This window comes from Lepisma saccharinum, chromosome 30 (genome assembly GCF_977018435.1).
Source record: "Lepisma saccharinum chromosome 30, izLepSacc3.1, whole genome shotgun sequence".
NCBI classification, from domain to species: domain Eukaryota; kingdom Metazoa; phylum Arthropoda; class Insecta; order Zygentoma; family Lepismatidae; genus Lepisma; species Lepisma saccharinum.
Genome location: NC_139258.1, coordinates 26,817,644 through 26,829,807, shown reverse-complemented (window position 1 = coordinate 26,829,807; position 12,164 = coordinate 26,817,644). Strand labels below are relative to the sequence as shown.

Here is a 12,164-nt window from a genome sequence, read left to right as displayed (position 1 = left end):
GCTCTGTCGTCGATCTTCGTTGATGATTTCACGAATTTTTTGTCATGTGTTCGGGCCGTGGAAGGACGACCAGAACGAGGTTTGTCATCAATTGACATTTCACCATTTTTGAAATGAGAAAACTACTCAAACACTTGAGTTTTCCCCATAGCATCGTCTATGTACGCCGTTTTTAACATTTCAAGAGTTTCTGTTCCACTCTTTTTTGAGCAAAAAGCAGAATTTCACCGCCGCACGCTGTTCCCGAAAATCAGCCATTGCAAAAACTACGATCACACAAAACAGCTGTAACTCTAAACTCCGCCGAAACGTGTCCTGACCTGCTTCAGCGACGGCACTCGGCTTACGGACTCAGGAAGGTTCGCTCTATGTGCTCCTAGTGGCAAAACGCGGTACTACAAAAGCTCTGCCCACCACAAAATTAGTTCGGTTTCTTTTGGGTACGCCCATATAGTAAGTTTGAAATACTTTATAATAATAACACTAAACTTTCCTAGTACAATCTTAGTACTATTCTCTCTAGTTCAGCACACTTATACCTAGAATGTATACCAAATATGCGCATACGGATTCAAGAATCTTATTTGTCATTCACGTGACCTCTCTCGCTTCAGACTGACTAACCACCTCCTTGAGATAATCACTACTGCTTCAACCGCCTTTTAATATCCAATATAATTTAAGTTTTTGGAAGGGTGTTTCAAATTTTATGGGTGTGCTCCCTAGCTGAACCTGTAAGGAAGAAGTTAGAATCATATGAATTTGTCCTTATTTTGGTCATATGCGAAAACATTTTGAAAACTTTACACGCAACTTCAAAGTGTCTTCAGTCTGCAAACATTGACCTTCAATAAGTGCAAGGAATACTGAAGACTTCCTTCCATTTCTTTGTTTGATTGATTTAGTTTATTTAACATCTCATTTCTGCCACTTTGGCTAACCACAAAGATGGGGATGAATGGTGGTAAGATAAAGTGGATGATAGAAAATTCAGAAACACATATGGACAACATAACACAAGACTCGCAGAGAATTATACTGGTTCGTTGTCCTTCCATCTGATACAGGAAAGGAGAGAAGTATGATGAGATCTTTATAGATGTGAAGTCATTATGCAGGAAATTGGTGGCAGACAGGCACCGAGGGTGTGAAAACCTGGGAAGGGGGGGATAGGGGGATTTCCCCCCACCAACAATTTCCAGGGGAAAGGTTTTTGTTATAATGAACATAAGATAAGCAATTACTTTTAATTTCAAATATACTTTACTAAGAATAATATTGAAAACACACACACATATTGTGGCTGTGAGTGTTGAATGCTTTCTCTCTCTCAAGAGATCATTAACAAATCAACATTAATACTCACAATAAAAGTAAAACAAGAATGCGAAAGACAAAAAATAACTATGAAATTCATGATTTATATTAAAGCAAAAGCTAAATATAAATTTATACATAATAAAACCACTTCAATTATGTCATCTTGAACCAGTTAGTAAAGGAATTTGTTTGCTACTTTATGATATCTGATATATATAAAAGTAACAAATTAATTTCTTTCTATGTAATTAATAATAATAATAGATTTTTAATTTTAATAACATGATAAATATGTATATCATATAATTAAATATATGTTTGTGGGGGAAGGGGGGTTTGTAGATAAAGATCATTCTCCCCCCACCAGTTTTCAATGATTTTGCACCCTGCAGGCACCTATTAAGAAATATATGTCAGGGGGAGGGGGGTTAAACTGACTGTCTCATTAATAATACTAATAATGATCTGATGATTAATTATAATTATATTTATTTCAATTAATAATTGTAATATGTAGATTAATTCATTTTGTATTGTTATTACTTGAATAGGTAAAAATATTGTTGAAGAACAGAGACATAACCGCAAATATTCATTATCTAGCTTAAGCTTGGCCAAATTTGCTTAACAAACAATGCTTGGCATGGAAATTTATGTCAAATGAAAATAGAATTTAACATTTCTTCAGTAACAAAAAAGATGTTAAATCCAGTTGGTGAAATGTAAAGTTCCTGACATGTGCGGATCCACAGGAGGATCGATAGCCCTCCAAACTGATAGTTTTTCAATATTTTATTATGCCCAATACACATTATGCCTCAAAAGGAGATCCAACCCAATACTCCTTGAGATAAGAGGTTCTTGTTTTCTTTGTTTATTCATTTTACTCCTCATATCTGATCATTCAGTTTAGCATGGCAATTTAACAACATGCATTAATAACCATCTATTCCAACATTGGGCCCTAGTTTTGCGAAATAATACTCAAATCTCTAAAACATAGAAGTCAGCTTAGTTCCTGTTTGTAGTATTATATTTTGTTTAGATAAAACATTGCAAGTGTAGCTTAGAATTGAATCTCAGTTAGGTCAGATACCAAACTTGAATTCACCCCTCCCAGTTGTAACTTCTGGATCTGCCATTGGTTCCTTAATAATATGAATTAGTAGTAGTTTGCATAAATCTTCTTAACCCAAGAACGGGCAGGTGAAGAAAGTAACTTAAGCAGACGGGTTGGGTCTCTCAGACCCAAAGTGAATATTCTGTCCAATTTTCATACTACAAGTGTATAATATAGAGCATAATATTGTTTTAGAATATATGTTTTAATAAAATAAAGTTTTTAGTCCCTCTGAACCGAAAATTTCATTTTGGGTCTGTGCGACCCAACTCGTCTGCTTGCGTTACTTTTTTTTCACCAGACGTTACTCTACAAAAATTCACCAATTTCTTCTGTCAGTGGTGTAAGGGGTGCTCCTTCCACGTAGTGCACCCAATAGTCAACCTCACTTCCATGTAGTACACCCTGGACTGCAGACTCTGGCGACTGGCCCCCATGGCCAGTATAATTCTGTGTTATCCTGTGTGTTGTCCTTATTTGTGCTGAGTGCCCTTTTTAGCCTCAACTTTTAACCAATGTAAGGGAATTTTAGTTTACAGACACGCTTTTATTTTTTTTTTTATGATAAGGGGCTGGACCCTGTATAGTGTGACGGGTGCAAAATAGCCTCAGTGCTTACGCACCCAAAAATTTTAAATGCAAATTCTTCTTCTGTCAGGAACGTGCCATTGCTCATTAATACAGATTACAGCACATAGTGTTTACAAAATATCACAAACGAAACGTACGAAACAAATGGCCTGAGAACTATGTCAATTTCAAAGGAAAAAAGAACTTTAGACAAGTGGATGTGCTTGGTCTCTTAGACCCGGACAGAGTTTCAACACATATAGCAGAATGGCTGATGCAGTAGCAATCTCGATGATACAACTACTGACACCTACAGAATGTAGACCGAAGGTACTGAGAGCGACAGTACAGTATTTAGAGAAATATTACCACCTAGGTCACACAGACCCAGCCATCCATTCTAGGGTTAAATACTGTCATTCAGAGCCATAAGATGCAAATCTAATCCTTGCCTTCCAGTAAGTTTGATGGAAATGAACGACCCTCGATTACACAAAAAATGCTAAACATGTATATTTTAATTATTTATTTTTTGTACTTCGTAAGTCTTTCAGGGGCTCTAGATCCCCCCCCCCTCCATAAATATGGCCTTGATTGCATATATTTCCAGTCAGAAAAATGAGGGATGCAAAAACATTTAGATTAACTGGCCTCCATATTGGATGTCCAATTGCATGTTTTGTGTGATTCTTCCCCTTGTTGACTGCATTATAGCACTGCCAAGAGTTTTTCATTCCTTTGTCCTTTGATGCTCATTGATTTATCATGAATCAGACTTCAAAAGTGTGTCAGTGACTTCACAGTGAAATATTGAAGTGATGTTGGTTGTGATCTTGTAACCATTATTCATGAGAGATAAAATTATAAAGCTTTTTGATCAGTTAATATATTATCAGTAGGGCTCGGAAGTTGAGGAAAAATCTTTTTTTTTCCTAGTGTCCGAACACAAGGCCCAACATAATATATGTTCATTTTGGGTCATTGTAGACCAGAAGAAGGTGGGTTTTATTTGTCCTTTTTCGTTTTTTTTTTGTTTATTGGCTCTTTTTTAGCCTTTTTTTAGGTCTTAATGGCTTTTTTTTTGCAACTTCACCTTCTTTCGACTATGTTTTTACTGCCCATTCTCAATTCGAATCATCATCAGTTCATCACCTCAACATCCTTTCTGTGGTAAAGAAATAAAAGAGAAAGAGAGAAATATATTTGATCCATCCCTGAAAGGAGAGAAAAACATTTTTGGACAACTGAAGCAGGTACAATACAAGGTCCTTTAATCCTAACTTGTCTGGAAGGTCGCGCTGTAAGTTGCAACTTTATCTTGTTTTGAAGCTTTCAGCATGGTGTATATGACCAGACAGTACGCGCCTGCAAAGATGTCAAGTCAGATAAGGAGGTGCCGCATATATTCATTAAATATGTAATTAAAACTGAAGTTATTAATTAATTTGGATCACATTTATATGTCCTTTTTTTCATTTTTAGGTCCTTTTTTTTTTACATTTTTAGGTCTTTTTATAGGTCTTTTTTTGGCAATTTATAGGTCTTCAACTTCCAAGCCCTAATTATCAGTATTCAAAGACTGAACTAAAGAAATGAAAATTTATCCCCTAGGATTTTTTTTATCAATCTAATATTTCCTATTATTATTACTTAAGGGATACTTTTTTGGTGATTGCAGTCATTTTGAGTGAAAAACTGTTTATTTTAAGTTCATACAATATTTTGCAAAAACGTATGTGCTTACAGTACTTGATATCTATACCCGAACTCAGTGTAGGATGACTGCAAGTGTTGGAAACTCACTAGTAAGGAAAAATCGGGAATAATGATGTGAATTCTCAAGCAGATTTTTAGCGTAAGCTATCTAAATTAAAACTTCTGTTGGGAAATGTAATAAAATTGTTTTTTATTGTTATCATTCATAATTACAAACAGATAAATATAAAAGCACATTAAAAATAGTTTTCACATATACCAAAAGGTCAAGCCTATAGTTGGTGACTATATAACAAAAGTAAGGGAGCTGGTACTATTGCTGTGGGATTGCTCTCTATGAACTTGGCTTTACTTGGAAGCTTGAGGAGTGAGCTCCTTTATATTGACAAAATTAAGAATGGAATAAGCTTTTATACTCAAGTATCTACAGAGTAAGACATAAAAAATGGATTGTAGTTATTTTCCAGATATGTGAAATTGATTTGTTCCTGATACTTGGTAAATGTATGTGTATGAACAGTTTTCAATTTTTTTGGTGACACTCGTGCTGTATCTGGAAGTAGGGACCATTAGTGTTCTACTGGATGTATTATATTACTAAAATCCGAATTCATCTTGCTTAAAGTAGATGTTTAAGAGCAAATATTAAAGTATAATAAAAAACATAATATTAAAGAAGAGATATAGAAGATTGATATAAATAAATATGCCAGATTTGAAGAGTATATAAGGGAATTATAATACACTGTTTGGTGATTGACATATTCATAGCATTGAATCTATGTTAATTGAGATGTGAAAGTACTATAATATTATAAATTTTTGTCAAAACTTTGGAATGTACAAGTAGTTCATATGTGAATCTGGTGTACTCCAAGGTTATGAATATTGGCCAAATAAGGTAGAAAAATAGTACTGTTTGTCATTTTACAATGTGAATTAGATGTGAGAAGAATAATAAATATATGATAATGTATCATATGAGATATTTTCATGTTCTTAGTCAAGTATTCTTACAAATACAGATTTGATTTCCATATAAGGAAGCAAGTTAGCCCTTTGTGGAAAATAAGGAAAGTATTGTGCTTCACATGTGTTCTATATAAGACATTGCTTGATAATGAATTGTTCATGGTCTCCTGCAACTCATACCATGGCTTCTTGAGTCATTGTGCTGTCAAACTGCATTCATAAGTTTCCATACCAAGGTTAAACTAAACTAATCATTATTTTTAAAAATAAGTAAAGGAAAATCAACCTTTATAATCTCATACACCAAATACTTACAACCAGACACCATGCAAAGGAAGATATCACAAAAACTCTAGACCATTCATGATGTTGCTACTTTCATTGTGGAAAACAGTTATTTCACTTATTTTTATCTTCCTCACTTTACCAGTGATTGTGACCTGTGTGCAGAACATGCATTTTTGAAACTTAAGTTTGTAACAAAAATGTTTAGGAAATATTACTTCTTAGTGAAGGTTAGCATATCTACTTTGAACACTGAGCATAGGGAAATGGAATGACTGAACACTGAACACATTGTGAGGCACACAAGCGAAAGGTTTTGTTTTTGCAAATAATTGTTTTATGCTGAATTTACTATAATTGCTTTTTGCTTGAATCTTGATTGTTCAATATGTGTTAAACCTACTTTCTTTAGTTGTGTGATGCAAAATGCATAGTTTGTTCAGTAAACATCAGTATCACAGTGTGGATTTTCTGAGTTTTAGTCTGCTTTATTATAATCTAAACAGGAATGTTAAAAACCTTATAAGTATTGTTTTTGCATTGAATGCATAATTGCAATACCATCCTCATAATGCAAAATATACTATGGCTGTGGTAATGGCATGGAAAAGGGGGTCCACACACCTCGGCCCTTCTAACATTTAGTTATGGCACTAGTATGTGCTCACTGTACTTCGACATGTGAACAAATTCTGTACATACTCCATGTAGCCTGTCTCAAACAGTGGCAGTGGTATTGGCATTGGTTATTCTGACCTTTAAATCACTCAAATGGATGTGGTACACTTGGTCTTCGACACAACCACACAAAAAGCCACGGGTGTAATACCAAGAGAATAACGGCCATCTCTACTAACCCAATGTGCTGGAAAAGTTTGGTTCATTTTCAAATTTTGCATCCCCTGTCACCTGATATAGAAAAGACAAGTTGTCAAATACCTGTCAAGGAACCTTTTTGAAATGGTGCATCACTTAAAGCAAAGTAATGTTATTAATGTCATGCTATTAATTTATGAAGTAGTAAACAGCCTTCATAGACACCCTATATTTACCATTCAGTCACTACATGAAGCAATAAAGTGTGCGATGAACAGAATTGCTGTGGGGCGATGAACACGGCATTTCAGAGAGAAAAAGCTGGAAGACACCCACCCACCCTGTAACTAAAACTTTGCTACTACTTACTGCATGAAGGTATTGAGTGTTTGATTTGCCAGCTGAGCATCCACCTTCTAGATAGGGTTAGCATGTGTTATCCATGAGTGTGTGTGTGTGTGTGTGTGTGTGTGTGTATATATATATATATATATATATATATATATATATATATAAATATAAAATATAGCATTTGCCACAGGTGCAGATCCATCGCGAGGGCAACAGGAGCGATCACCCCTTCCAAATGCTAGTTTTTTTTTTTGTAGGTGGTTTTATCAATAAACATTAAAGTGTATTTCAGATTCAAGGGTTAATATACTACATAGTTTGTAGTCTGTGCAAAGCTGCAAATTTATCAATGTTCAACTGTTTTGTTCTCTCGATTTTTTTGTTGCTGCAATGTTCTTCATTAACCCAATATGTTTCAGTATATTGTTATGCCTAATGAAGACTCGAATGTTCTGTTTGATCACCAAGTTTAACGACTTGAGAATATTGTTTAAAGTTTGATTTAAACCCACTTTATGCTCATAGGCTAATCAGAACTGAACCTACAGTTTAAATTTGGATCCGAACCACTGTTCGAGGATTGAACTAGAGACCCCTTGAAAAAATAGGCTTTTGTTTTTTCTGTTTATTCACTTTAATCCTCACATTTGAATGTTCAGTTTACCATGAAAATGGGAGGAATTGTGATGAAACATACAATAATAGCCATCTCACCCCTGGACCCTGCTTTGCAAAATAATACCCTAATCTCTAAAACATGGAAGTCAGCTTGGTTCAAGTTTGCAAGAATTGTAGTTTCAATATATTGTTTATATAAAACAGTGTCAGTGTAGATTAGAATTAATTCTCAGTGAGATGAGTAACTGAGTTAACCCTAGATAGCTAATGTGTCCTGTGCCAAACGTTAAAGCGAACAATTTGTCCACTGGACTACCGCTTTCTTCGAAATTAAAACACAGTATAAATTTTGCAAAACATATTTTATTTACTACAAAAGTTAGTATTTACTTCCAAAATACGTGAATAGCATGGCAGGAATGCAAAACTATATTTTTATAAGTCTTGTGTGCACTCGAAACTGGTGTTCACCGCACATGCCTTTGGAGCAACAGCAACAGAAGAATCTGGTCGTCGTCCTCTAACGTGAGGGTCAGAATGCACAAATTTTCCTTCATTGTTGTTGCTGAGCATGTGCATTAGTTTCTTGCATTTCCACATTCAGGATGATAGCAAAATCTTATGAAGTTGTTGTGGAAGTTTTTGTCCGCCAGACGACGCAAAATTAAAAATCGTTAAAAACACACTGAAGGAACGCTTGTAAAAGGACACCGATACTTGCCTGCCAGTCTCTCCGATCCAAATGAAGGTAGACAGGATGGGGAGCAGAAGATTTTAGTGGAAGGGCATGAAACAAGAAACATATGCGTAGCCTGCCAGATGACGCATTAGCTTTCTAGGGTTAAATTCACCCCTTCGAAATGTAACTTTGGATCCACCACTGATTTACCACTGGTTGTATATTATACATGATATAATGTAATAATGCTCATTACCCATATATTGTATAGTAAGCGTTTCTAATTTTTTTTTCAGGATAAAGATAAAAACATACCAAAAGTACACTTAACAGACACTGTGGATGAGATGAGGAAATTCAATGCAAGGCGAAAATTGAAAGGTGCTGTTTTAGCTGCCGTATCATCACCCAAGTGGACTTCCTTTTATTCTGATCCCAATAGCGATGGGTTTTCAGACTTTGGAGAGGACGAAGTTACATCTTCGGGTGAGTAAATAGTTGGTAATTAACTGTAATGTAGTATGCAGTTGTTTAGACATAAGAAAAAGAAAAATACGAAGTAAAAACATGATTGTAAACACATTTTCTCTATTTTGCAATGTGTAACACCACATATAAAAGATCAAGATTTTGGTACAAAAATTGGACACATTTTGGGATCAAAAGTGGTATATACATGAGATTTCGGTGTTAAAATGCTGAATATTACCCTAGATTTGATATAAAATCTACACCTATTATACAAAATAAACATTTTCCTTCTAATAGCACATTCTCAATGTTGATGCATCCATATTGGGTGTCAAAACTGGGGGTGCAAGGACAGTTTACTTTATCTTGTTAGACAAGGCTTTGCATTAAGAAGCCATAGTGACAAAAGTGGCAAAAAGTGGGGGGGGGGGGGGGCAACTCCCCCCCCACACCCTCCCAAATACCAACAAACAACAATCTGCTAATCTCTATTCATTCCCTGATATTATTAGAAGAATTAAATCAAGAAGATTTCATTGGTCAGGATAAAATGTTTATGGTATTCTTGTTGGAAACCCTAATGGTAAGAGACCTGTAGCAAGATGCTATATTAAGATGAACCTGAAGGTTTGATTGAGTCATTGATTTATTTGGCGCTTTAAGTCCACTTCTTGCACAGTAAGGCTAATCGGGACTGGAACTACAGTTTAAAGTGGGATCCGAACCACTATGTGCCTCCACCGGATATCAAACCCGAGATCCCTTGATTACAAGGCAACGACGCAACCATTGCACCATCCTGAAGGAAATTGGTAGATGGTCTTTTCCAGAATAAGGAACATTGTTGCTGCAGCAAGGATTTAGAAATGCCAGAGAGTTAGTTTAAACAGATAAACAACCAGGATACTTGTACTTTATCACTTGATGCAGCATGTTTAGAGTCTGTGTGTAGAGCTAGGCATGGCCTACTGTCTTTAAACACATTCTACAATGTATGCAGCTGGTTGCTATCTCTATTTTTACCCATGCCTGGTTAACTTTGCACATAATATAATCTGTAACAATTAATTCTTTCAAATTATGACACTTAAATACTTCTCACTAAATTTATTGGTTCTTTACACATGGGTGATATGGGAATAATTTGTTTTAAATTATTGGTTTATGTATATAAATACTTCACACATTAATTTACAAAAATCTCCCTCGTGAAAGGAAAAACATGATCCATTCTATTTAAAATGTATGTACGCTAGCCTAGACTAGCACTATTGTTAATAAAGTGAGCTTTTTCTTGTATGTACGCATTGCTTGCATTATAGAATTATTTTCCTGTAGTTTACGGTTATTACAAGCATAAGAAAACAGTTTTTCTTTGTGACGTTTCAGGAGAACACACGCTCCTTTCATCAGACATTTATTTTCATTTTGACTAAAGATACAGTTATAACAATGGTTAGTAATTTTTAAACAAAAAGAATCTGTTATATAATGGATTTTGTCAATGTTACATTGTTGTAATATAGCAACTTAACTGTGAAAAAAACAGTCTGTTTTATTTTTATTTAAATCATGAATCCAAAATATCATCAGGCAATTCAAATTCATCATTGTTTTCACAAAGTCTCTTGATGTTTTCTGTTACATTAAATTTTAAAGATGGTGGCTTACTCCATTTGTGAAAAAGAAAACTCCATACTGGATCTATGTTACCATTTTCATTATTTAATTTATTCCAGTGTTCTTCTGCAATGAACGAAGCTTCCCAGACATTCAACTCTGTGTTTCCCGTTAATCTTTTTAAAACCCTTCTCTTTTTAATCAAATGCTTCTCTTCGATGATATGAGTTGACAAACCTGTTCTTGGGTTTAGATTTATAATGTCCAAATCGTGTTCATGCCATCTTATTGCCATTTTCCTTGCTGTTTGTCCCACATAATCTTTTGAACATGAACAACATCAACATCATTTGATGTTGAAAATTTATATCCTAGTGTCCCAATAGAAGGTGCCACAGATGCATTACACAGATGGCTTATTGAGATGAAGGTTAACCCAGTAGAATCATGGGAAATGGTTCGATGGTTTACTGTATGTGCAAATTACAATTACTTTCTATTTGATGGCAAAATATATCAGCAAAGTAATGGTCTATAAATGGGAAACCCAGTATCCGGAATCATCTCCAGCATTTTCCTTCATTACATAGAATCTCCAATTGTTAATGCGATAGGTGCGGATATCAAACTCTACATCAGATATGTAGATGATGTGCTAATTATCGCTAAAAATGAGAACACCATCATGGACGTATTTAAATTATTAAATGAATCACATCGTCGCATAAAATTCACTTGCGAACCCATGAATAACAATGTAATTTCTTTCCTTGATCTGCAAATTAAGACAACTGACTCAACAATTCAAACATCAGTCCATAGGAAAAAATTAGCGGGGGAAAAATTTATCCATGCCAAATCAGAACATTCGCGTATAACAATGGATAACATATTTTTAAATTTTTTCCTGAGAGCACAGAGACTATGTTCTAATGATGAGGATATCAAAAATGAAGAAGAAAGGCTCTTTAATATAGCAAAAGAAAATGGTTTTCACACTAACAGAATAAACCAAATCAAAAAACAAGTTGCAAGAAAACTAAAGGAAAAGAGAAATACAGACAAAGATGAAAAATCTGTTGAAAAGAAATTTGTGTGCATTCCATTCCACAAGGGATTCTCACATAAAATTGCAAAAATTTTTAGAAGTTTTAATTTCAAAATTGTTTTTAAATCACCAAGAAGTTTGGAATGTACATTTAATGAATTCAAAATGAGAAACTCTCTACCAGATGTGGAAACCACAGGAATATATAATATAAGTTGTTCATGTTCAAAAGATTATGTGGGACAAACAGCAAGGAAAATGGCAATAAGATGGCATGAACACGATTTGGACATTATAAATCTAAACCCAAGAACAGGTTTGTCAACTCATATCATCGAAGAGAAGCATTTGATTAAAAAGAGAAGGGTTTTAAAAAGATTAACGGGAAACACAGAGTTGAATGTCTGGGAAGCTTCGTTCATTGCAGAAGAACACTGGAATAAATTAAATAATGAAAATGGTAACATAGATCCAGTATGGAGTTTTCTTTTTCACAAATGGAGTAAGCCACCATCTTTAAAATTTAATGTAACAGAAAACATCAAGAGACTTTGTGAAAACAATGATGAATTTGAATT

At 34.6% G+C, this 12,164-nt stretch overlaps 1 protein-coding gene across 1 annotated transcript in view; it reads left to right on the top strand.

The window, feature by feature from the left end:
- The window catches only part of LOC145981916 (peripheral plasma membrane protein CASK-like), a 902,867-nt gene that overhangs the window by 464,865 nt on the left and 425,838 nt on the right, over positions 1 to 12,164 (top strand). Inside the window, exon 9 of the mRNA XM_083115412.1 lies at positions 8,744 to 8,933. Within this exon, the coding sequence (XP_082971538.1) occupies positions 8,744 to 8,933 (190 nt within the window). The remainder of the gene's footprint in view (positions 1 to 8,743; positions 8,934 to 12,164) is intronic.